The sequence below is a fragment of the Oncorhynchus clarkii genome, chromosome 12, assembly GCF_045791955.1.
Source record: "Oncorhynchus clarkii lewisi isolate Uvic-CL-2024 chromosome 12, UVic_Ocla_1.0, whole genome shotgun sequence".
Taxonomy (NCBI): domain Eukaryota; kingdom Metazoa; phylum Chordata; class Actinopteri; order Salmoniformes; family Salmonidae; genus Oncorhynchus; species Oncorhynchus clarkii.
This window is the reverse complement of record NC_092158.1, coordinates 48,618,425-48,645,733: the sequence shown is the minus strand read 5'-3', so window position 1 is coordinate 48,645,733 and position 27,309 is coordinate 48,618,425. Positions and strand designations below refer to the sequence as shown.

Here is a 27,309-nt window from a genome sequence, read left to right as displayed (position 1 = left end):
ATTATTGGGTTTGAATGGGGAAGGCCCTTCTATTCATTCTATTTCTGTGGTTCAGACAGCTCGGTGGCTAGCCAGTTTGGGTTGGAATGCAATGTATGATTAGCATAGATGCATACATTTCCGAATCGAAGGATTCATTGCTTCGTCAAAATGTTTTTTATACGTTTGCTTGAACGTTTACCGCCTGACCTGGAATCAGTCGTATTGTAAAAATGAGGCATTTTAAGAATCCAAGCTAGATGGCTAGCTAGCTTTCCATCTTGTAAACTCAATATGCTTTGCTAGCGTAACGTTAGCCAATTTGCTAGCTAACCGTTAGCGGACTAATCGTGTAAACGTTAGTTATTTTGGTTTGCTAGCTAACGTTACATTTTATTGATGGGATAACGTTAGCTGGCAAGGTGTCCTGTAGTTTGTCCATATGACTTCCTAAACCTATCTAATGTTAGTTTACCAGCCTCCGCTTTATTCCCTTAACTATCGTTTCGTTTACTGGATTTGACGTAACATTAGCTGGCACTGGCTAGTAGCTGCAAGATATGGCCACTGCCTCTAGCTCCTGTGTGGGGAGAAATGTGTCTAGAAATGGACCCTCTGTCTCGACCTCGGGAGCACCTGGACAATCACAGCCTATGGTCGTTGTATGGGAATGGCAGGATGATCTTGGCGTCTGGCTACCGTACAACGGCCAGGTGAGCGGCTACATAGAACAATGTTTCTCTTCTCCGCGGGGACACAGGAGTGGGGGTCCTGGCTCCACCAGTATCTGGCTCGGACAATCAGATCCCAGTTTGTCGCCTTATCTTATAGACATACCAAGCTTGAAGCAGTTCCGCCAAGATACAGGTAAGGAAATTAAGCCACTGCACTATGTATGCTTTACATTACAACACAACTGAAGCCTTCGAGCTTTAGTTTTAATGCCCTAACTAGCGCAGCGCTATATAGCTAGTTGTTGTTGTGATCATGTGTTAGGCACCATAAGGCAAACATAATCGCATTGCTAAACTTGATAACAGCTATAGCGAAGAGTCAGCTACTTGTCTATTTCCCAGCGATGGCAACACTTTCTTTGGCTAACTAGTTGGCTGGCTAACTGTAACTGCAATGCCACAGAGATTGTATTAGCCAGGGATATACACTACGTGACCAAAACTATGTGTACACTTAAGTTACTCATCGAACATCTAATTCCAAAATCGAACATCTAATTCCAAAATCAAGTGCATTAATATGCATTTGGTCCCCCTTCGCTGCTATAACAGCCTCCACTCCTCAAATACAACTTTATTGGTCACATACACATGGTTAGCAGATGTTATTGTGAGTGAAATGCTTGTGCTTCTGGGAAGGCTTTCCACTAGATGTTGGATCATTGCGGGGACTTGCTTCCTTTCTGCCACGAACATTAGTGAGGTCGGGCACTGATGTCAGAGTATCAATTCATCCCAAAGGTGTTCGATGGGGTTGAGGTCAGGGCTTCCACATTGATCTCAACAAACCATTTCTATATGGACCTTGCTTTGTGCACGGAGGTTTGTCATGCTGAAACAGGAAAGGGCCTTCCCCAAACTCTTGCCACAATGTTGGAAGCACAGAATCATTTACAATGTCATTGTATGTTGTAACATTAAGATTTCCCTTCACTGGAACTAAGGGGCCTAGCGCTTCTTAATCAAAGCATTTACAGTTGTCCGGGGAAGCTCTAGTAGGGCTGAAATTTGACGAACTGAGTTGTTGGAAAGGTGGCGTCCTATGACGGTGTCACGTTGAAAGTCACTGAGCTCTTCAGTAAGGCCATTCTACTGCCAATGTTTGTCTATGGAGATTGCATGACTGTGCTCAGTTTTATACACCTGTCAGCAACAGGTGTGGCTAAAATAGCATAGTCCACTAATTTGAAGGGGTGTCCACATACAATATATATGTATACACAAAAGTATATAAAATGGACAATCCATTTTAATGCAGACTAGATCTAAACATTAATAATTGAAAATGACAAATTACCCAATGGCTCATGATCATTTTCTGGTTAAAAAAGTGGGGGTGCAGATGCTCTGTTGCTCAGGCGTTAATGGATGTTCAGTGTACTTAGTTGACATCATGAACCACACTACTACTAGACTAAGACTATAATTAATAAATAGTTTGGCATTCACTGATGTCTATTGCATAATCTTCTGTGCAAAGCACTTTTGCCTCATGAGTACATTATTAATTCTGTGTTGTTCTTTTCTCTCTAGGGAAAACGCGGTCTGTACGCCGTCAGTTGTTTGCCCAGTCCTCAGGCTTGGGTAGCGGAGTATATTGGGAGTGGGTGAATGACGAAGGAGGATGGACTCCATACGAGACTCGCACTTCTATCCTACTAGAACACAGCTACCAGGCACGGCAGGCCACGGCGGACATTGTCTCACACGGCTATAACTACATAGTGGACCTCACGGCGCTGGCCCAGGTCAACAAGGCCACGGGCTACCGGCGACAGGTACGACGGCAGGGTAACCTCCCCTACCCACTGGCATCTGGTGCATCCGTCATACACTCGAGCCCGGCCTGCTCCTGCCAGCAGTGTCTGAGCCACAGCAGCACTGGCCCCATGTCCAGCCGCTCGCGCCATTCCTTCTCGTCGGGGCAGCTGAGCCGGCCTAGCCTCCAGGTCCCTAGCAGGGCGACTGGAGCTCACCCCACCTCAGTGTACTCACCCTACCCCAGGAGGCCTCTTTCTGTGGGGGGAATGGCGTGGGGAGGCCCCTGGCCACTGGCACCCTCCGCTAGTCAACTCCCTGGAGCTCAACTGGCCTTGTCCACCAGTGCCAGTGCCAATGGCTTAAGGTGGGTCCTCAGGTCCATCTTATGGCCTTTTCATCCGGCTTTGTTGACATTGTTTGAAAAGTAATTGTCAACTCATTTAGGAGCTTATCCATTTAGACTAATAATCTTTGAGTTGAGTAAGGCATAGCCTACTGATAGAGGGTCTGATTGACATTTAGGCAGAGTTTACACAGGCAGCCCAATTCTGATCTTTTTCCCAATTATTGGCAAATTATCAGATCTGATTTCTCAAAAGACCAATTAGTGGCAAAAGATCAGAATTGGACTGTCTGTAAACACCGTCTTAGACCCAATTGTTGTTTTGAACCAATTTATTTTTATGATCTATAATTTCATCTTGAGCTGAGTGACATATTGTTATGATTTGAGGTTAAACTGCAGTATGTCATAGAGTGCTGAATCTGAAAGATTCACAAACACTGTGTGAAAACACCAGGATAAGCTGTTTTGTTGACCTCCACTAAAGAGGAAGTGGTGTTACGCAGGATAGGAAACTAGATTTGTGACCCAAAGCTCTGCTTGGTCAATACGCCGCTGATGTTTTTAAACGGTTACATTACATCAACTGCTGCGTGTCACACACACTTCCTCCCATTGTTGTCACCATGTGGTCCCTGGTTGTAGTAGGCCTAGGCTATGTCACACCATGTGACGAACAAAGCACCCGGACGAAAGCTTTTGACGGTCATATAGCATTTTTGTTTTCAATAATACCTTAGTGGCACTATTTCTGAATGTTTTGAAGCAGACTTGATGCCACACAGCGCCTGCCAAATATTCTTAAAATAACTTGAGTGAAAAGTGGCAGTATTAAGCAATGTTGAACATAAACATTCACATTACTCCAGATCCTTATCAATTTGGAGAGAAAGCACACAAAGTACAGTGCATTCAGAAAGTATACAGACCCCTTTTTTCACAATTTATGTTACAGCCTTATTCTAAAAATATTTTTTTTTTTTTACATTTTTGCCCAAAAAAAACAAAACAGATACCTTATTTACATAAGTATTCAGACCCTTTGCTATGAGACTCGACATTGAACTCATCCTTGATGTTTCTACAATTTGATTGGAGTCCACCTAGGGCTGGGCGATATGGCAAATCAATTATCACGATATCTATATATTTTTCTTTCATTCGATAACAATAATTATCATGATATTAATCAAATAATGTTTAACAAGTTTATCTGCTTCAGACTCAATAATGCCTAATGCCTTAACAAACTACTAGGCAGGTAGCCTAGTGGTTAGAGCGTTGGGCCAGTAACCAAAAGGTTGCTAGATCGAATCCCCAAGGTAAAGATCTGTCATTCTACCCCTGAAGAAGGCAGTTAAACCACTGTTCCCTGATAGGCCATCATTGTAAATAAGAAGTTGTTCTTAATTAATTGTGAGCTAAACCTTCCTTTTTGACTGTGCTAATTGGTAGCATATCCTTAGCAATGAAATGCATAATAGCATTTGTGATGTCTTTGTCTTTTTGATGTTAGCTTGTAGGGCATAAACTCTGTCAGTGTTAACTGCTTCAGGCAAACATTCCTAGATTGGCTGGGGCTTGAGGGGCATTCATCAATACTCAAACTTCCTGCATGTTCCAAAGAGTGATTTTGCTTCAGATGTTGAAAAAGGTTTGTCGTATTACCAGACTTCGTAGCCACCTGTCTACGGCACAATTTGCACCGAACATTGCTCTGCTCTTTTTCGGACTTCAAAAATCCAAACCACTTCCAAATTACTGAAACAGTTTAACCCTTTTTATCAATAATTTCTTCGTTGGAAGCTGCTCCTTCTCCATGGCGATAACTGTTTTCGCCTACATCACACATTTTTCGTGGCTAATCCACCAAGTGGTGTTGGAGGGCCAGTAGGAGGCACTCTATCCTCTGGTCTAAACAATATCCCAATGCCCCAGGGCAGTGATTGGGGACACTGCCCTGTGTAGGGTGCTGTCTTTCGGATGGGACGTTAAACGGGTGTCCTGACTCTCTGAGGTCATTAAAGATCCCATGGCACTTATCGTAAGAGTAGGGGTGTTAACCCCGGTGTCCTGGCTAAATTCCCAATCTGGCCCTCAAACCAGTTTACAATTGGTTCATTCATCCCCCTCCTCTCCCCTGTAACTATTCCCCAGGCCGTTGCTGCAAATGAGAACGTGTTCTCAGTCAACTTACCTGGTAAAATAACGGATAAATAAACTTGAGGTGCTAACTGTTTTTTGGCGGGCGTATACCTCGCCACGTGCATATTGTCACTTCTCCGCACGTTCCTGCTGTGTCAGAGGTGAAATGGACTGCTGTACCTAATTATTCAATATCGACCCTATCGGAAATGAATCTAAACGTTTTTATATCGTTATTGAGGGAAGTAATTACCTCTAATTAATTATTGATTTATCGCCCAGCCCTAAGTCCACATGTGGTAAATTCAATTGATTGGACATGATTTGGAACTGCACACACCTGTCTGTATAAGGTCCCACAATTGACAGTGCATGTCAGAGCAAAAACAAAGCCATGAGGTCGAAGGAATTGTTTGTTGGGCTCCGAGACAGGATTGTGTCGAGGCACAGATCTGGGGAAGGGTACCAAAAAATGTATGCAGCATAGTGGCCTCCATTCTTAAATGGAAAAAGTTTGGAACCACCAAGACGCTTCCTAGAGTTATCCGCTCGGACAAGCTGAGCAATGGGGAAAGAAGGGCCTTGGTCAGAGAGGTGACAAGAATCCAATGCTCTCTCTGACAGAGCTCCAGAGTTCCTCTGTGGAGATGGGCGGACCTTCTAGAAACACAACCATCTCTGCAGCACTCCACCAATCAGGCCTTTATGGTAGTGGCGAGACGGATGCCACTCTTCAGTGAAAGGCACATGACAGCCCACTTGGCGTTTGCCAAAGGCACCTAAAGACACTGCCCATGAGAAACAAGATTCGATGGTCTGATGAACCCAAGTTTGACCTCTTGCCTGAATGCCAAGCATCATGTCTGGAGGAAACCTGGAACCATCCCAAAGGTGATGTATGGTGGTGGCAGCAACAATCTGTGGGGAGGTTTTTCAGAGGCAGAGACTGGCAGACTAGTCAGGATCAAGGAAAAAAGAGGAGAACCTGCTACAGAGTGCTCAGGACCTCAAACTGGGGCAACGATGTATGTACCTTCCAACAGGACGACGACCCTAAGCACACAGCCAAGACAACGTAGAAGTCGCTTTGGGACATATCTCTGAATGTCCTTGAGTGGCTCAGCCAGAAGCCGGACTTGAACCCGATCGAACATCTCTGGAGAGACCTGAAAATAGTTGTGCAGCAACGCTCCCCATCCAACCTGACAGAGCTTGAGAGGATTTGCACAGAAGAATGGGAGAAATTCCCCAAATATAGGTGTGCCAAGCTTGTAGCGTTATACCCAAGAAGACTTGAGGCTGTAATCGCTGCAAAAGGTGCTTCTACAAAGTACTGAGTAAAGGGTCTGAATAGTTACGTAAATATGATATCAGTTTTTATTATTGATACATTTTTAAACTTGTTTTTGCTTTGTCATCATGGTGTATTGTGTGTATATTGATGAGGGGGGTAAGAACAATTTAATCCATTTTAGAATAAGTCTGTAACGTAAAACTAAATGTGGAAAAGGTTCAAGGGGTCACAATACTTTCCAAAGGCACTGTATCTGACGCACTGGATTAGGGCTGGGAATGAATTCTTATTAAATACTTTTTTCTTTACATAGTAGAATGTGCTGACAACAAAATCGCACAAAAATGATCATTGGAAATTCAATTTATCAACCCATGGAGGTCTGGATTTGGAGTCACACTCAAAATTAAAGTGGAAAACCACACTACAGACTGATGCAACTTTGATGTAATGTCCTTAAAACAAGCCAAAATGAGGCTCAGTAGTGTGTGTGGCCTCCACGTGCCTGTATGACCTCCCGACAACGCCTGGGCATGCTCCTGATGAGGTGGCGGATGGTCTCCTGAGGGATCTCCTCCCAGACCTGGACTAAAGCATCCGCCAACTCCTGGACAGTCTGTGGTGCAACGTGGCGTTGGTGGATGGAGCGAGACATGATGTCCCAGATGTGCTCAATTGGATTCAGGTCTGGGGAACGGGCGGTCCATAGCATCAATGCCTTCCTCTTGCAGGAACTGCTGACACTCCAGCCACATGAGGTCTAGCATTGTCTTGCATTAGGAGGAACCCAGGGCCAACCGCACCAGCATATGGTCTCACAAGGGGTCCGAGGATCTCATCTCTGTACCTAATGGCAGTCAGGCTACCTCTGGCGAGCACATAGAGGGCTGTGCGGCCCCCCAAAGAAATGCCACCCCACACCATGACTGACCCACCGCCAAACCGGTCATGCTGGAGGATGTTGCAGGCAGCAGAACGTTCTCCACGGCGTCTCCAGACTGTCACGTCTGTCACATGTGCTCAGTGTGAACCTGCTTTCATCTGTGAAGAGCACAGGGCGCCAGCGGCGAATTTGCCAATATTGGTGTTCTCTGGCAAATGCCAAACGTCCTGCACGGTGTTGGGCTGTAAGCACAACCCCCACCTGTGGACGTTGGGCCCTCATACCACCCTCATGGAGTCTGTTACTGACTGTTTGAGCAGACACATGCACATTTGTGGCCTGCTGGAGGTCATTTTGCAGGGCTCTGGCAGTGCTCCTTCTGCTCCTCCTTGCACAAAGGGGGAGGTAGCGGTCCTGCTGCTGGGTTGTTGCCCTCCTACGGCCTCCTCCACGTCTCCTGATGTATTGGCCTGTCTCTTGGTAGCGCCTCCATGCTCTGGACACTACGCTGACAGACACAGCCAACCTTCTTGCCACAGCTTGCATTGATGTGCCATCCTGGATGAGCTGCACTACCTGAGCCACTTGTGTGGGTTGTAGACTCCGTCTCATGCTACCACTAGAGTGAAAGCACCGCCAGCATTCAAAAGTGACCAAAACATCAGCCAGGAAGCATAGGAACTGAGAAGAGGTCTGTGGTCACCACCTGCAGAACCACTCCTTTATTGGGGGTGTCTTGCTAATTGCCTATCATTTCCACCTGTTGTCTATTCCATTTGCACAACAGCATGTGAAATTGATTGTCAATCAGTGTTGCTTCTAAGTGGACAGTTTGATTTCACAGAAGTGTGATTGACTTGGAGTTACATTGTGTTGTTTAAGTGTTCCCTTTATTTTTTTGAGCAGTCTATATTACAGTTGAAGTCGGAAGTTTACATACACCTTAGGCAACTACATTTAAACTCTTTTTTTCACAATTCCTGACATTTAATCCTAATAAAAATGTCTTCGGTCAGTTAGCATCACCACTTTATTTTAAGAATGTGAAATGTCAGAATGAAATATTTCTTTCAGATTTTATTTCTTTCATCACACTCTGTGGGTCAGACCTTGACATACACTCAATTCGTTTTTGGTAGCATTGCCTGTAAATTGTTTAACTTGGGTCAAGTGTTTCGGGGAGCCTTCCATAAGCTTCCCACGATAATTTGGATGAATTTTGTCCCATTCTTCCTGACAGAGCTGGTGTAACTGAATCAGATTTGTAGGCCCCCTTGCACACTTTCAGTTCTGCTCAAACATTTTCTATAGGACTGAGGTCAGGGCTTTGTGATGGCCACTCCAATACCTTGACTTTGTTGTCCTTAAGCCATTTTGCCACAACTTTGGAAGTATGCTTGGGGTCATTGTCCATTTGGAAGACCCATGTGTAACCAAGCTTTAACTTCCTGACTGATGTCTTGAGATGTTGCGTCAATATAGCCAGATAATTTTCCTGCCTTATGATGCCATCTATTTTGTGAAGTGCACCTCCTGCAGTAAAGCACCCCCACATCATGATGCTGTCACCCCTGTGCTTCACGGTTGGGATGGTGTTCTTTGGCTTGCAAGCATCCCCCTTTTTCCTCCAAACATAACGATGGTCATTATGGCCAAACAGTTCTATTTTTGTTTCAGCTGACCAGAGGACATTTCTCCAAAAAGTACAATCTTTGTCCCCATGTGCAGTTACAAACCGTAGTCTGTTTTTTTTTATGGCGGTTTTGGAGCAGTGGCTTCTTCCTTGCTGAGCGGCCTTTCAGGTTATGTCGATATAGGACATGTTTTACTGTGGATATAGATACTTTTGTACCTGTTTCCTCCAGCATCTTCACAAGGGTCTTTGCTGTTGTTCTGGGATTGATTTGCACTAAAGTACGTTCATCTCTAGGAGACAGAACGTGTCTTTTTTTGTACAGATGGACGTGGTACCTTTAGGCGTTTGGAAATTGCTCCCAAGGATGAATCAGACTTGTGGAGGTCTAAAATTTTGTTTCTGACGTCTTGACTGATTTAGTTTGATTTTCCCATGATGTCAAGCAAAGACGCACCGAGTTTGAAGGTATGCCTTGAAATACATCCACAGGTACACCTCCAATTGACTCAACTTATGTCAATTAGCATATCAGAAGCATCTAAAGCCATGACATCATTTTCTGGAATTTTCCAAGATGTTTAAAGGCACAGTCAGCTTAGTGTATATAAACTTCTGACCCACTAGAATTGTGATAGTGAAATAATCTGTCTGTAAACAATTGTTGGAAAAATGACTTGTCATGCACAAAGTAGATGTCTTAACCGACTTGCCAAAACTATAGTTTGCTATCAAGAAATGTGTGGAGTGGTTGAAAAAGAGTTTTAATGACGCCAACCTTAGTGTATGTAAACTTATTACTTCAGTTGTATATACAGTACCACACACGTTTCTTTATTTTTACTATTGCCTACTTTGTAGAATAAGAGAGCAGAAATCAAAAATGAAATAACATATGGAAACATGTAGGATGCAAATAAAGTGTTAAAACAAATCAATATATTTCTAATCTTTAAAAGAGCCTCCCTTTGCCTTGATGACAGCTTTGCACACTCTTGGCATTCTCCCAACAGTCTTGAAGGAGTTCCCATATATGTTGTGCTCCTTAGACCGCTGCGCCACTAAGGCAATGCTTTGCAGTGCTAGAGGCGTCACCACATGATCGAGAGTCCCATAGGGCTGTGCACGATTGGCCAAGCGTCGTCCGGGTTAGAGGAGGGTTTGGCTGGGCTATTCCGTCATTGTAAAATAAGAATTTTTCATAACTGACTTGCCAAGTTAAATAAATGTAAAATATATGTTGCACATTTGTTGGCTGCTTTCCTTCACTTCGCGGTCCAACTCCTCTCAAACCATCTCAATTGGCTTGAGATCGGGTGGTTATGGAGTCCAGGTCTTATGCGGCACTCCATCACTCTCCTTGGAGTCATGCTGGTTAAGTGTGCCTTGAATTCTAAATAAATCACTAACTGTCACCAGCAAAGCACCATTACACCACCACCTCCATGCTTCATGGTGGGAACCACACATGCGGAGATCATCCGTTTACGTATTCTGCGTCTTACAAAGACATGGTGATTGGAACTAATAATGTCACATTTAGACTCGTCAGACCTAGGACAGATTTAGCCTAGTCTGATGGCCATTGCTTGTGTTTCTTGGCCCAAGCAAGTCTCTTCTTATTATTGGTGTCCTTTAGTAGTGGTTTCTTTGCAGCAATCGACCATGAAGGCCTGATTCACGCCGTCAACTCTGAACAGTTGATGTTGAGATGTCTGTTACTTGAACTCTGAAGCATTTATTTGGGCTGCAATTTCTGAGGCTGGTAACTCTCTAATGAACGTATCCTCTGCAGCAGAGGTAACTCAGGGTCTTCCTTTCCTGTGCTGTTCCTCATGAGAGCCAGTTTCATCATTGCGCTTGATGGTTTTTGCAACTGCACTTGCAGAAACTTTCAAAGTTCTTGACATTTTCCGGATTGACTGACCTACATGTCTTCAAGTAATGATGGACTGTCGTTTCTCTTTGCTTATTTGAGCTGTTCTTGCCATAATATGGACTTGGTATTTTACCAAATAGGACTGTCTTCTGTATACCACCCCTACCTTGTCACAACCTAACTGTTTGGCTAAAACGCATTAAGAATTACTTTTTATTTTATTTACATAGGCAAGTCAGTTAAGAACAAATTCTTATTTACAGTGATGGCCTAGGAACAGTGGGTTAGCTGCCTTGTTCAGGGGCAGAACGACAGATTCTTTACCTTGTCAGCTCGAGGATTCGATCTAGCAACCTTTCGGTTACTGGCCCAACGCTCTAACCACTATGCTAAATAAATTCCACAAATTAACTTTTAACAAGGCACATCTGTTAAATGAAATGCTTTCCAGGTGAGTACCTCACAAAGCTGGTTGAGAGTGCCTAGAGTGTGCAAAGCTGTTATCAAGGCAAATGGTGGCTACTTTGAAGAATCTAAAATATACACTTTTTTTGGTTACTACATGATTCCATATGTGTTATTTTATAGTTTCATGTCTACACTATTATTCTACAATGTAGAAAAAGAAGAAAATCCTGAATGAGTGTGTCCAAACTTTTGACTGCTACTTTTGACTGCTACACACTGTAGGTATCGGTTCGCTAGATATGCGTAACTGTGGTAGGCTCTCGCTGCATGTGTTCTGGAATACTTGCAGCAGGACTTCTCTGCTTTTGCTCTGCTCTCTCTTGGGCACCACTGAACAAAGGCCTCAGTGGAACAACATGACAGTTTTGGAAACCAGGAGGAAATACTGCACAGTGCACCGTAGTACCCCTGGCCTTTGTCTGACGTGGAGCAGGAAAGCCGGATTTTTGGGGGTCCATTGTTCTCCTCATGGGGGCAGGTTCAACTCTGAACACAGGCAGGCATGTTTTAGCAAGGCCACGCTAGCTTCCCATCCATCATTAATCAGAGGAAGAACATTTCTTCTGTGGATTTCCTAGCTTTTTAATTTAGAATGTCGAAAGTTGAGAAATTCAAATCGTAACCTTTTTAGTATTGTTATTGATATAATTGTTAACCTGCAGTGACAGGCTGCAGAACTATTCAATATAGATGATATCGTGGATGGATTCTGCAGTGTCTAGAGCTCTTTTTTTTGTTGTTGTTGAGAAACCACATCAGTTCTTCATTTAATTGCTAATGCAATGGTGTGTACGGATTTGTATGTGTGCCTTTTGGCCTTCACCATGCTCCGTTAATGTCTGTTTTCCTGTTTCTTCTGCCACAGTATCCCCGCCATCCCTGTGCAACTGAATGGATCCACCAGTGTGAGCTCAGCCCTGGCAGGTAAAGAGGTCCCAAGTAATTCATCCAATTTTCACGTCCCCAATGGTGGTACTACCTGTATTCTTACAGTCCCCATCCATGTGAATTCTAGCGGTTTCGGTAAAGCATTGTTTTTCTTGTTGACGATGGCAGAACCTTCTGCTCCATGAGGTTACGTCTCAGTGTGAAAGTAAGAGGGTGAAAAAGTGTTGCGTCTTCACACTCATAAGTTTTAAAATCGATGTTCGTTGACATACTTTGTTTCAACCAAATGTGTAGCCTATGGCAAGCTAATGACTTAACAAAGATGGCTGATACACCAGAAATAGGCTACACATTTGACAGCACTGTCCAGCAATTGTGTGCTTTAGTAAGCTTATCTGATAGACCTGACAGATTTTAGAGGCACAGCTTTTGTTGACCAGTCATTAAAGCAGTGATACAGAGAACTCCTTTGTGATTTCATGGCAATGGCCTGTCACTGTCTATGGTGTGAAAGCATTGTGTCTCTCTAGACAACTAGCCTAGCACCTCAGTTTATCGCTGTGCACAATCTCCACAGACCAGGCCCTGTTGTGCACCAACCAGGCTTGGTTCTTGTCAGTTGCCCAGCCCATGATGTAATTTATTTTCCAGGGTAGTCTCAGGGGGTTGTGGTCTTAATGAAAAGGAATAGTTAAAGCAATAGTTCACTTTTTTCTTTCTCGTTACATTTTCCGTTACACTTAGGATGTTGTAGTTTTATCCAAACCGTTTATTTTATTTGTTATATGGTTATTTCGCAATGTCCAAAATGTCCTAGCTAGCAGTTAATCTTTTTATGCAAAAAAAAATCTCATTCCTGTTGAGCCAGCAGATGGGCCACCAGAGAGACAGACTGAGCATATATACAGTGGGGCAAAAAAGTATTTAGTCAGCCACCAATTGTGCAAGTTCTCCCACTTAAAGATGAGGGGCCTGTACTTTTCATCATAGGTACACTTCTACTATGACAGACAAAATGAGAAAAAAAATTCAGAAAATCACATTGTAGGATTTTTTTATTAATTTATTTGTAAATTATGGTGGAAAATAAGTATTTGGTCACCTACAAACAAGCAAGATTTCTGGCTCTCACAGACCTGTAACTTCTTCTTTAAGAGGCTCCTCTGTCCTCCACTCATTACCTGTATTAATGGCACCTGTTTGAACTTGTTATCAGTATAAAAGACACCTGTCCACAACCTGAAACAGTCACACTCCAAACTCCACTATGGCCAAGACCAAAGAGCTGTCAAAGGACACCAGAAACAAAATTGTAGACCTGCACCAGGCTGGGAAGACTGAATCTGAAATAGGTAAGCAGCTTGGTTTGAAGAAATCAACTGTGGGAGCAATTATTAGGAAATGGAAGACATACAAGACTGATAATGTCCCTCGATCTGGGGCTCCACGCAAGATCTCACCCCGTTGGGTCAAAATGATCACAAGAACGGTGAGCAAAAATCCAAGAACCACACAGGGGGGACCTAGTGAATGACCTGCAGAGAGCTGTGACCAAAGTAACAAAGCCTACCATCAGTAACACACTATGCCGCCAGGGACTCAATTCCTGCAGTGCCAGATGTGTCCCCCTGCTTAAGCCAGTACATGTCCAGGCCCGTCTGAAGTTTGCTAGAGAGCATTTGGATGATCCAGAAGAAGATTGGGAGAATGTCATATGGTCAGATGAAACCAAAGTAGAACTTTTTGGTAAAAACTCAACTCGTCGTGTTTGGAGGACAAAGAATGCTGAGTTGCATCCAAAGAACACCATACCTACTGTGAAGCATGGGGGTGGAAACATCATGCTTTGGGGCTGTTTTTCTGCAAAGGGACCAGGACGACTGATCCGTGTAAAGGAAAGAATGAATGGTGCCATGTATCGTGAGATTTTGAGTGAAAACCTCCTTCCGTCAGCAAGGGCATTGAAGATGGAACGTGGCTGGGTCTTTCAGCATGACAATGATCCCAAACACACCGCCCGCGCAACGAAGGAGTGGCTTCTTAAGAAGCATTTCAAGGTCCTGGAGTGGCCTAGCCAGTCTCCAGATCTCAACCCCATAGAACATCTTTGGAGGGAATTGAAAGTCCGTGTTGCCCAGCAACAGCCCCAAAACATCACTGCTCTAGAGGAGATCTGCATGGAGGAATGGGCCAAAATACCAGCAACAGTGTGTGTGAACCTTGTGAAGACTTACAGAAAATGTTTGACCTCTGTCATTGCCAACAAAGGGTATATAACAAAGTATCAAAACTTTTGTTATTGACCAAATACTTATTTTCCACCATAATTTGCAAATAAATTCATTAAAAATCCTACAATGTGATTTTCTGGATTTTTTTCTCTCATTTTGTCTGTCATAGTTGAAGTGTACCTATGATGAAAATTACAGGCCTCTCTCATATTTTTAAGTGGGAGAACTTGCACAATTGGTGGCTGACCAAATACTTTTTTGCCCCACTGTATATGCATGTGTGACCAACAGCAATTCAGCTTATTTTGCATGTGAACACTTTTGGTCCAGTTGGACTTGAGCTAAAATGTTTTGTAGAGTGCATTTTTGAAGATTTTCTTTGTCACATTTTGTAAATATTTGTTTGTGTCCTCTTTAAAACGTACCCTTAATGAAATAACAGTTTTTTTCCCATATAGTTGGTTCAGGGATTCGACTCGGCAACCATTCAGTTACTGTTTCAACTCTTATAACCACTAGGCTAAATGCTGTCCAGAATCAAGGCAGAACCTTACAATATGGCTTTAAAAAGGAAACCGGTGCATTTTTCACATCAGCCCACATTTATTACTGCTGAATGTTAGTCAAACACATTTTATTTACTGTACAAACAATGAATCCAAATTACTTCTTATTCCTGAATCCAATGTTCTCTATTTTGACAAAGCAGAATTGGTCTGGAAGCTTCCCAAACTTCCCAATACACGCCCTCTTTTACCACCAGTCAGTCACTGCTTTATCCACCATGTCGCATCCCTTTGGTCCCGATCCCCTTCCAACCCCCCCCCCCCCGTCCCCCACCCCCTCTGCATGTCTCCACCGGTCCTCCCCTGGCCACCCACTCCAGGCATGGCCTCCATTTTGATGTCAGCAGTGGGACTCGGCGTACGCTTCATGAGTGCCCCCTCCTCCGCTCCTCCTCCCCCCAGCAGCAGCAGCAGGCCCGCGGGCTCCAAAAGTCGCAGCTCGGTTAGGAGGGAAAAGAGGCAGCACAGGACAGGTAGCTACGCCACCCACACCCCAACTGAAATCAACTCATTGATTTGGTTTGACTTGCCTTAAAGGTGATTTGGCCCAAAATATATCATGGTTGTCCCTATCACTCTCATAGATTTTTCACTAGAGGTGGCTAAAGTTAGCTCAAGTTAGTAGTGGCTTTTTAAATAAACCTGAACCATGGATTACATTTCCCCTGGCTGATATACTACTATCAGTGTAAGGAACCATTTATCATTAAGTTGTGTGTGTATTTTAGATTATATATACACTTCAAAATGTAACCTGAAAAGGCTTCTCAGGCAGTGTGTTTTGATTGTTATCTGCAGGCTAGTATAGCGTCCTTTTATCTTACATGTGCTCACTCTTTTATCTCATTCCATCGCCTACTTGTCTCTGTACGAATCATTTGCCCTCACGTGACTCTCTCATTCATATCCACAAATCAGTGTTGTGATGTTGCTTGGCGGTCAACACCGTATTCTATAGCTAACAAACATTGGTGTGTTTCCTTCAGAACTAATCGTGTTCCTGCTTTTTGGATCCAGCTTATCTTCATATAATGCCTTTTTATTTACGAAGGTGTTATATAAAGATGGCAGAGCAAACTGACATTCACAAATCTAACTCTGAGGAAGCATCCCAAATTGGCACCATATTCCCTACATAGTGCACTACTTTTGACCAATGTAGGGAATAGGGTGGCATTTGTGACGAAGGAAGAGCAAGAGGGTGCGTTTGGCACATTAGTAGATTAGTGTCAATATCTTACCCTCTTCTCTCATTCAGCCATAACTGTCAAACATTAATACTGTGTGCCTCAAACTCATGTTACATTTTCGAGCAGTGCTCTTGCGTGGTACAGATTTGCCAACGAAGCCTGCCTAAAGTCTGAGCTGCAGCGAAGTGTGTAGGCTACTTCTGCAGAATGAGTTGGACATTTTTGCTTTAGGCTTTCAGAAGGCAGAAATATAAAATACAGCGATAGTGAAGTGTCAATTAAAAATGTTTTTGGATTTAACTATGGGCTATAAAATCTAGGCTATTTCTGTGAACATAATTTGTTCGCAAACTGCAAAACAACTAGGCAACCACTGTCGTTTCAACCACTGAAAGCCATGGATTAAAAAAAACAAATGTCTATACAATTTCTGTCATGATAATACCACCTGTGTCCTGTGTATGTGGTTGGCTTCTCCCCAACTCTGTTCATTGTTTCCACTATCCTCTCAGTCCCGGCCCAGAAACCAGAGGATGTCATTCACCGCTACATGGAGGAAGTGGCCTCTGCTCAAGACGAGGTACGCATGTCAATGTCAATCTCTCTCCTCCTCCCTCGCATCTTATTTGTTTTTTTTTATATAGGGTGAAGTTGCCCCTAGACGCTGATCTTGGGTCAGTTTAGCATTTTCCCCCCCTAATGGTTAAGGTTAGGATTAGGGGAAGGGAATCTTATCCTAGATCTGTACCTAGGGGGAAATTCTCCCTGGGGCTGTCTTTTTACGCAGCACTCACTGAAGTAGTGCTCTTGCAGGAGAATCAGTCGTGTGTTTCCTCGTTCTGGTACACTGGAACTCATTGTAAACATGCAATTAATTACACCTGCTTTAGTTTGCATGTAGTCTCTCAGACAAACTATTTTTGTAAAAAATTCTACATTCATGTGAAGGTGATGTGATTTTTTTTTAAATACAAAGCAACGAACTGTATTTGTATTGAAGAAAAATGTTATTTTGCAAAGAATTTGCAGTATGCAGGTTGAAAGCAATATGATTTCTCTAAAATGAACACAGGCTTGGCCTATTTCTAAAGCAGTATGTGCAAACCAACTGCTGTTTTGTATACAATACCCATCTGTATCCCCAAGTTATCCCAACCACAATTTATAGACTTGCAATATAATATCATAGAGATCCTGTAAGACTTGTTCTCATGTAATTTTATGATAACATTCTCCCTGTGGTTTCAGGACTGCATCATCTGTATGGACCGGCTGTCTTGTCCGTCGGATTATGACGTGGCGTCTGAGGGAGCCCAGTCCATCCAGCCTGGCGCCGTGGGCAGGTTCAAGTGTGGACACACCCTCCACATGCTCTGCATGCTGGCCATGTACAACAATGGTACCAAGGTGGGTGCCACAGAGATCCTAAATTTAATTCAGTTGGTTGCCTGGAAGACACGAGCCCACATATTTTCCTACATAGAGGCATTAACATATTATAAGCCTTATAATGCATTATAATGGCTTGTACATGCTTATAACAAGTAATGAAGCGTTGTACTTGCAGGCTAAAAGTTAAGTGTTACCCACAACGTGTCATATTACAGTGCCTTCAGAAAGTATTCACACCCCTTGACTTTTTCCACATTTTGTTGTTACAGCCTGGATTGAAAATTGATTAAATTTAGATTTTTTGGGGGTCACTGGCCTACACACAATACCCCATAATATCATAGCGGAATTCTATTTTTTTTATTAAATAAAAATGAAAAGCTAATACGTTTTGAGAAGGGCTGTGGCGGTCATGAGATTTTGTTGGCCGGTGATTGTCAAGCAAATAACTGCCGGTCTCACGGTAATTGACTGTTATTAAACACATGTAGCATCTCCTGGCTTCCGCTGATGTAGACCATAGGAACATCTACATTTTAAAAAGTCTAATAAATCCATGTAATATAGCCTACACCATCACAGTAAATCCATTATGTATTTTAGACAGGTCTAAAGAAACATGATATGAAGATGTCTATTTCAAAAGTATAGAATAGCATACTCTGAGTCCATATGTTAGGCCCTGATCAGGCTATGCCATATGGCTGTGGGCTACGCTGTGGGTTACACTAGTTAATTTAGCCTACAAGATTTGCTTAGAATTCCGTGCCATTATTTAATAGTTTTGAAGAATACAATTGAAAATGGCTGAATAAAATAAAGGATATTTTCTCAAAGATTTGAGTGCGCACATGTGGCTATTCTGTGTTGATCGGTTAACAAAGAAACGGGTATATTTGTAACTTTTGTTGTGATACAAATGTTGGGCTATATGTTTTGATTTTGGATACATTCTAAGGCTCCATGATGCGACTCCAATGATTTGAAAAAAAGTCACATGAAAGGCACGAGCTCTGCTTTGTTTTTTTGCGCAGGCTGTACATTATCAGTCTCTCATTCACAATTTGACAAGCACTTGACAATGCCTCAAATTTCCCGGCTAACCCCCCTTTTTGTGACCGTAATGCCCCCTAAAAAAATCCATGCCTTTTGCGGCCGTTGTGCCCTTGGGCTGAATATAATAATTATAATTCCCTTCTCCCTGCTGCGTGTCGAAGCACCTCACTCACATGGCTCTCCGTCACATGATCGGGTCTTTCTCTTTCGACACATTGGGGACGCAACTGTGTGCGTCCTTATACAATTCCAAAGTGCATATTGAAGATATTGGAAGAACTGTCCACATTTACTTTGTCAGCCAACAAGATGAGTAGGCCTAACAAACAGCAAAAGCACTAGCCTGTCAATCTACTATCCCCCACAGTACAAAAGTTGACTCATGTCTCTACACCTGTTGTAAAGCGTATTAATGTGCTTAATTTTAAGAAGTTAATTGGCCATTTTTTAGTTGTGATACAAACATATAGGCCTATGGGCTAGGCTACATGAGGTGTGTGACTGATTTTAAAGTTGCTGGAAAAAAGAAGCATTCTCTATTTCTTGCATCATTCACAAGTGATAGGCTAATATTGTCAGCCAGCGTACTATTCTTAATTTAATCTAGTCTTTACATATACTAAATAAGCTGTGTGAAATTTGATTTAGAATGAACCATTATCATGCAACTGTCTGGAAACGGGCAGCAGAAAAAAATACATGTCCTACTTTCGCTAGCCTGTAGAAAGCTGATGAGATCCTCCAAATGTTTAATTTGTTTTCTCACACAGTTGCATAGCCTATAGAAATGTTGCACAACATGGGCTCTCATGAAGGGTTTGATTACGTTTGCATTGATGTCAGTGATTAGAGGGACAATGTAGTGTTGAATACCAGGCAGTTAGCAAGTTTGGTAGACTACTAATGAGCAGCATCGGAGCTTGGAGAAGCTTAATTACTGTGACTAAACGGTCACATGGAATTTGACTGCCGGTGTGGAGGTAATATGGTCATCGTAACAGCCATAGTTTTGAGTTTAAGTATTCAACCCCTTTGTTATGGCAAGCCTAAATAAGTTAAGGAGTAAAAATTTGCTTAACTCACATAAGTTGCATGGACTCACTCAGTGTGCAAAAATAGTATTAAACATGATTCCCTCACCTCTGTATTCCACACATGAAATTCTGTAAGGTCACTCAGTTGAGCAGTGAATTTCAAACACAGATTCGACCACAAAGACCAGGGAGGTTTTGCAAAGGAGGGCACCTATTGGTAAAAATAAAATAAAGCAGACATTGAATATCCCTTTGAGAATGGTGAAATTATTTATTACACTTTGTAGTGACTGGGTGTATTGATACACCATCCTAAGATACAGGTGTACTTCCTAACTCAGTTGCCGAAGAGGAAGAAAACCGCTCAGATTTCACCATGAGGCCAATGGTGACTTTAAAACAGTTACAGAGTTGAATGGCTGTGATAGGAGAAAACAACTGAGGATGGATCAACAACATTGTAGTTACTCCACAATACTAACCTAAATGACAGAGTGAGAAGGAAGCCTGTACAGTATATATATATATAGCATTCCTGTTTGCAACAAGGCAGTAAAGTAAAGCAAAAAATTGTCAAAGCGATTAACATTTTGTCCTGAATACAAAGTTTTATGTTTGGGGCAAATCCAATGCAACACATTGAGTACCACTCCATATACAGTACCAGTCAAAAGTTTGGACACACCTACTCATTCAAGGGTTTTTCTTTATTTAAACTATTTTCTACATTGTAGAATAATAGTGAAATATGAAATATTTATATGAAATAACACATGTAGTAACCAAAAAAGTGTGTTTTAGATTCTTCAAAGTAGCTACCCTTTGTCTTGATGACAGCTTTGCACACTCTTGGCATTCTCTCAACCAGCTTCACCTGGAATGCTTTTCCAACAGTCATGAAGGAGTTCTCACATATTATAAGCACTTGTTGGCTGCTTTTCCTTCACACTGTGGTTCAACTCATCCCACATCACCTCAATTGGGTTGAGGTTGGGTGATTGTAGAGGCCAGGTCAACTGATGCAGTACTCCATCTTTCTCCTTCTTGGTTAAATAGCCTGTAGCGCTATTTATTAGAGAGGGGTAAAGATTTTGTTCGATAGAGGAGAGAGCAAGAGATCTTAGCTGTGGTCTTCAGGCTTGCAGTTGTCCCGTCTGACCGTCCAATGGTTTGTTGGTTTGTATGTCAAAGCTTCGCAACAATGTTGCTACTAATCCATGCGATCCATAACAGGTCCGGTTCCAAACGATCACGACCTAGAGCGGTCACACCGATGATTGAGTTAAATACTTTATAAACTACACACGTGCAGGATTTCGCCACAAGCCCTTACATAGCCTGGAGGTGTGTTTTGTGTCATTGTCCTGTTGAAAAACTAATTATTTTTTATATTTAAATTAGGCAAAGTCAGTTAAGAACAAATTCTTATTTTCAATGACGGCCTAGGAACAGTGGGTTAACTGCCTTGTTCAGGGGTAGAACTACAGATTTTTACTTTGTCAGCTCGGGGATTCGATCCAGCAAACCCCTGAGCTGACAAGGTACAAATCTGTCGTTCTGCCCCTGAACAGGCAGTTAACCCACTGTTCCTAGGCCGTCATTGAAAATAAGAATTTGTTCTTAACTGACTTGCCTAGTTAAATAAAGGTAAATCTCAAATATAAAATCTATTGTGATTTGTTTTTTTACTACATGATTCCATAGTGTTGACGTCTTCACAATTATTCTACAATGTAGAAAATAGTAAAATTATAGAAAAACCCAGGAATGAGTAGGTATGTCAACTTTTGACTGGTACTGTATGTAAATGACATATTTCTGTATTTCATTTTCACTTTGTCATTATGGGTTATTGTGTGAGAAATATAATCAATTTTGAATTCAGTCTGTAGCACAACAATGTCAAGGTGCCTTCAAAAAGTACACTGTACAGTGTATTCAGACCTCTTGACTCTTTCCATGTTTTGTTACAGATTTTACTCATACTCTTTATTCTAACCCCCTTCTTCCATCTTGTCTCATCGCTGCAAGTCCCCAACGGGCTCGGGAAAGGCGACGGTAGAGTCATTATTTATTTTTATTTGTTTTACCTTTTATTGAACTAGGCAAGTCAGTTAAGAACAAATTCTTATTTTCAATGACAGCCTAGGAACAGTAGGTTACCTGCCTTTCAGCTCAGGGATTTGAACTTGCAACCTTTCGGTTACTAGCCCAACACTATAACCACTAGACTACCCTGCCACACCCCAAAACATGCTCCTTAACACCCGCACCTATGTGTCGGCGGAGACACTTTCCAACTGTAGTAACACCTCTACCACTGCGATGCAGTGCCTTAGACCACAGCGCCACCCTGAAGGCAAATTACAGCCTTACTCTAAAAATGGATTCAACAAATATTTCTCATCAATCTACACACAATATGACAAAGCGAAAAAACACTTTTTTTTTCAAAATGTTTGCAAATTTATGAAAAAATAAAAAAGATACCTTATTTACGTAAGTATTCAGACCCTTTGCTTTGAGATTCAAAATTGAGCTCCGGTGCATCCTGTTTCCGTTGATCATTCTTTAGATGTTTATACAACTTAATCGGAGTCCACCTGTGGTAAATTCAATTGATTGGACATGATTTTGAAAGGCACATACCTGTCTATATAAGGTCCCACAGTTGACAGTGCATGTCAGAGCAAAGAACCAAGCCATGAGGTTGGAGAAATTGCCCGTAGAGCTCCTGAGACAGGATTGTTTTGAGGCACAGAAGTTACACAAAGTTATTTAATCATTTCTGCAGTGTTGAAGGTCCCCAAGAACACAGTGGTCTCCATCATTCTTAAATGGAAGACATTTGGAACCACCAAGACTTCCTAGAGTATTCAGACCCTTTAACCTTTACTTTGTTGTAGCACCTTTGGCAGCGATTACAGCCTCAAGTCTTCTTGGGTATGATGCTACAAGCTTGGCACACTTGTATTTGGAGAGTTTCTCCCATTTCTTCTCTGCAGAGTCTCTCAAGCTCTGTCAGGTTTGATGGGGAGTGTTCGCTGCACAGCTATTTTCAGGTCTCTCCAGATTAGTTTGATCGTTTTTAAGTCTGCGCTCTGGCTGGGCCACTCAAGGACATTCAGAGACTTGTCCTGAAGCTACTTCTGCGTTGTCTTGGCTGTGTGCTTAGGGTCGTTGTCCTTTGCCCCAGTTTGAGGTCCTGAGCGCTCTGGAGCAGGTTTTCATCAAGGATCTCTTTCCCCTGATCCTGACTAGTATCCCAGTCCCTGCCACTGAAAAACAACCCACAGCATGATGCTGCCTCCCATGCTTCACCGTAGGGATGGTGCCAGGTTTCCTCCAGATGTGACGCTTGGCATTCAGGCCAAAGAGTTCAATATTGGTTTCATCAGACCAGAGAATCTTGTTTCTCGTGGTCTGAGAGTCTTTAGGTGCCTTTTGGCAAACTTCCAGCAGGCTGTCATGTGCCTTTTTACTGAGGAGTGGCTTCCGTCTTGCCACTCTACCATAAAGGCCTGATTGGTGGAGTACTGCAGAGATGGTTGTTCTTCTGGAATGTTCTCCCATCTCCACAGAGGAACTCTGGAGATCTGTCAGAGTGACCATTAGGCTCTCGTTCACCTCCTTGGCCAAGGCCCTTTTTCCACCCAATTGCTCAGTTTGGCAAGGCGGCCAGCTCTTGGAAGAGTCTTGGTGGTTCCAGCCACTGTGTTCTTGGGGACCTTCAATGCCACAATTTTTTTGCCTCGACACAATCCTGTTTCGGAGGTCTACAGACAATTCCTTCGACCTCATGGCTTGGTTTTTGCTCAAACATGCACTGACAACTGTGGGACCTTTTATATAGAAAGTTGTGTGTGCCTTTCCAAATGTCCAATCAATTGAATTTTCCACAGATGGACTCCCATCAAGTTGTAGAAACATATCAAGGATGATCAATTTTGTCTCATAGCAAAAGATCAGAATTATTATGTAAATAAGGTATTTCTGTTTTTTATTTTTAGTAAATTTGATACAATTTCTAAAAACCTGTTTTTGCTTTGTCGTTGTGGGGTATTGTGTGTAGATTGAGGAAAAACATTTTAATCAATTTTAGAATAAGGCTGGAACAAAATGTGGAAAAAGTCGAGGGGTCTGAATATTTTCTGAATGCACTGTACATGTGCCTTTTGGTGTTTTGTAAAGAAAGTCTGCCTCCGTTGGGTGTCTTCTTCTAAGGTGGTTGACTGCCTGTTCTCTGTTCCAGGATGGCAGCCTCCAGTGCCCCTCATGCAAGACAATCTATGGGGAGAAGACTGGGACCCAGCCCAAGGGGACGATGGAGATCTATAGTATCTCCCAGTCCCTCCCTGGCCACCCTGACTGTGGAACTATCCAGATCATTTACAGCATCACCCATGGGATACAGGTACACACACAAGACACACACAAGACACACACATGAGACACACTCACTCACTCACTTCCTCACTCTCTCCAGGGTCCAGAGCACCCTAATCCCGGGCAGTCGTACACCTCTAGAGGCTTCCCTCGCTTCTGCTTCCTCCCAGACAACAAAAAGGGCAGAAAGGTAAGCAGCTATCTTACAACGAACCAACACACTGCAAACAGTTGACAACACCCTGGACGTGCTCGTAAGGGCACGCAACAGAAAATTAGCAGTTCTCATTGGACAAGTCCACGTAGTTCCTCCCTGTTTTAGTCTGTTTTTTTCCAGTTAACTCCCTAATGAACACAACCTTTTGACTCTGTTCTGCTCATGTAACCGGTGCTGTACTGCACTGCCGTAGCTCCGCTGTGTGTGTGTGATCCTTTTGTAGCTCCGTTGGTAGAAGACATAGAAGGCTGTTTTCAGTGTAATGAGTTTCTTCTGCTTCCATAAGAAAATATAAAAACATTTGTAGAGCACATATGTTCTGCCAATCATTTCCTCTCTCTACAACAGACACAATACAAAGGACATTGATCCTTCAAGGAGCTAGCCATCATTCACACATACAACACACTAGCTAGCTAACAACCACATGTTGAATTCGAAATGTTATTATCATCTTAAAAAGTAATACTTACAATACCATCCCTTTATGAGTAAACACTAAATGTACACCATTATTTATGAACAAAACAGTGTGTCTTGTGCTTATTACATGTAACATTTCTGAAGATGACAGAAAAAGCGTGCCTACCTCTATGCGTCCAAATTATTTGAGCATGCAGGGCAAACCGTAAGTACGTGCTCCCCTATTTCCCAGGATTCAGGCAAGCATAATAAGTCAAGATGCTATATGAATATACGAACCTGGTGAAATTCACAAAATATTTGAACAATTGTTACTCACACATTCCTTGTATGTGCAAAAACCAGTCTAGGAAGTCTGACAGCAGTTTCAAGGGGGAAAATAAAAAATATTTAATTTTCAGGTGTACCATTCAAAATAGTGAAACCTCTCACTTGAATATCTTGTTCCAATTCCTCATTACTATTTTAATTTGATTTGCCATTCATTGCGACCAACTCCGCTACTCTGTTGGCTATATTTAATAAATGCTTATTTTACTGTACAGTGTGAGGTAATTGTTTTATTGATAATTCATCCAAATGTTCTTGCCAAAGAAATCCATTTCTATATCTGATTTCCTGTCGATGTGAAATCAAATGGGCATACCTCTACCATAACCTAGAGACAATGCAGACCACCTTAAAAGGGACATTCAGTATTTTATAGCTTAATGTTAGAAGGTTCCTCACCCTGAAACTAGTCTATGGGCCAGGAGAAACTTTAAAGGCGGCTTAACTGACAGATTTTGTCTCGGTTTTCCTCATTTAAGAACACAATATTTGGGTCTTGGAGGTGTGTGTGTGTGTGTGTGTGTGTGGTTCACACGTGGGAAGCGTTTGTACATTAACTATGGCAAAACAGTACCACAGTCACTTATTTGTCTGAATAACTTCAAAACATTCTAACCTGCTCTGCTAGGGGGAGTAAAATGGTTAGAGTGAGGTGTGAAAGTCACTGTAAATTAGCTCATACTCTTTTAGTTCTATGTTCACTATTTATTTTGTATTCCTCTCTGTATTGTCTCTGTATTACATTTCTATATGTCTTGCTAGCAGCACCATTTTACCAAGTCAGATTCTAGGTATGTGTACATTTACTTGACGAATAAAGATGATTCTGAAGTACAGTACATAGCACTTTTGCTAGCCAGTGTGCGACCGTGGCAGTTAGATCGCTGTTGGGGATTATCCAATTACACAATGTATGTGGGACAATATTTTCTAGTTCTCTCATTAAATGTCAAAAAGTGTACTTTCAAAGTATTTGTTTATTTTTTAATTATCCAGAAATGAATGTAAAATGTTATTAATCTAAACTCATCATATTTCAGACCACACGGTAGGTTTCAAATGACACCAAGACTGTCTTTAGCATCTACAGACTCATCGTTGTAGTGTCTTTAAAGAAGGCCTGGGTAAGGCCAAAATGTCACATTTTTTTAATTTCAATCAATTATTTCTCAATAATAATTTTCGCTAGACTTCAAAGGTATGCCAAACATCCTTACCCCAAAGGACATTTCAATGCATTTAATATCAGGAATATCATAGATTTGGGCCAATCTCGTATGGAGTTGCCCACAACAAACTTCCAGTAACTTTGGCCACCGCTAGCTAAAAGTCCATGACAGTGATGGGGACATGTCATCTCTAATTTCATGTCTAATTTCATGTCAGGTGCTGGAGCTGCTGAAGGTGGCATGGACACGGCGCCTCATTTTTACGGTGGGAACGTCCAGCACTACGGGCGAGCCCGATACGGTGGTGTGGAACGAGATCCACCACAAGACGGAGATGATGTCCAACGTGTCGGGTCATGGCTACCCGGACCCCAACTACCTGGACAACGTGCTGTCCGAGCTGGCCTCCCAGGGGGTGACCGAAGACTGCCTCCTCAGACAGGAGGACCCCAGCCAGGGAGGAGCGTCAAACTCTAGACTGTGAACTGATTATGGCTAGGGAGCATCCGACTGTGAAACTGACCGTGAATCACTTTCCTCGTAATGTCGCAACTCCAACATAGAGAACATAAGGGATAAACCAAGTATTCACATTCCCACCTGGAAGTGTTTTTATTAGGTACTCAATGCAAAGCGTATGTCTGAGTGCAGTGTGCCGAATACTACACATACTGATAATGTGGGGTTTGACTTGGACTTTATTAGCTGCAGTAGTGCTCCATTAGCTCTTGGTTTAGTAACCTAGGGTGTGTCTCAAACGGCACCCTGTATACATCCCTATATTTGTAGTGCTATATATATTTATATATGTACACACACACAGTGGGGCAAAAAAGTATTTAGTCAGCCACCAATTGTGCAAGTTCTCCCACTTAAAAAGATGAGGGGACTGTAATTTTAATCATAGGTACACTTCAACTATGACAGACAAAAGGAGAAGAAAAAAATCCAGAAAATCACATTGTAGGATTTTTAATGAATTTATTTGCAAATGATGGTGGAAAATAAGTATTTGGTCAATAACAAAAGTTTATCTCAATACTTTGTTATATACCCTTTGTTGGCAATGACAGAGGTCAAACATTTTCTGTAAGTCTTCACAAGGTTTTCACACACTGTTGCTGGTATTTTGGCCCATTCCTCCATGCTGATCTCCTCTAGAGCAGTGACGTTTTGGGGCCGTTGCTGGGCAACACTGACTTTCAACTCCCTCCAAAGATGTTCTATGGGGTTGAGATCTGGAGACTGGCTAGGCCACTCCAGGACCTTGAAATGCTTCTAACGAAGCCATTCCTTCGTTGCCCGGGC

The 27,309-nt window shown here is 42.4% G+C and overlaps 1 protein-coding gene across 3 annotated transcripts; it reads left to right on the top strand.

Moving 5' to 3' along the window:
- Nucleotides 1-146: 146 nt before the first annotated feature.
- On the top strand, nucleotides 147-26,854 carry LOC139422062 (probable E3 ubiquitin-protein ligase DTX2). 3 transcript variants are annotated; one of them, XM_071173207.1, is made up of 9 exons: nucleotides 147-846; nucleotides 2,247-2,838; nucleotides 11,985-12,043; nucleotides 16,507-16,574; nucleotides 17,243-17,401; nucleotides 21,508-21,534; nucleotides 23,729-23,890; nucleotides 23,963-24,052; nucleotides 26,219-26,854. In XM_071173207.1, exons 1-9 carry the CDS (start codon nucleotides 540-542, stop codon nucleotides 26,483-26,485), a joined length of 1,731 nt encoding a protein of 576 aa, XP_071029308.1. In that variant the 5' UTR covers nucleotides 147-539; the 3' UTR covers nucleotides 26,486-26,854. The 3 variants fall into 3 exon arrangements, with proteins under 3 accessions (XP_071029308.1, XP_071029307.1, XP_071029309.1); XM_071173206.1 differs by lacking the exon at nucleotides 21,508-21,534 and adding an exon at nucleotides 15,125-15,277 and having other exon boundaries at nucleotides 26,219-26,853; XM_071173208.1 differs by lacking the exon at nucleotides 21,508-21,534 and having other exon boundaries at nucleotides 26,219-26,851.
- Nucleotides 26,855-27,309: the final 455 nt, after the last annotated feature.

Coding starts and splice junctions, on each gene's coding strand:
- LOC139422062 (XM_071173206.1), top strand. CDS start 540: ATGGCCACTGCCTCTAGCTCCTGTGTGGGGAGAAATGTGTCTAGAAAT. Junction 2,839..11,984: donor GCCAGTGCCAATGGCTTAAG/GTGGGTCCTCAG, acceptor CTTCTGCCACAG/TATCCCCGCCATCCCTGTGC. Junction 17,402..23,728: donor TGTACAACAATGGTACCAAG/GTGGGTGCCACA, acceptor TCTCTGTTCCAG/GATGGCAGCCTCCAGTGCCC.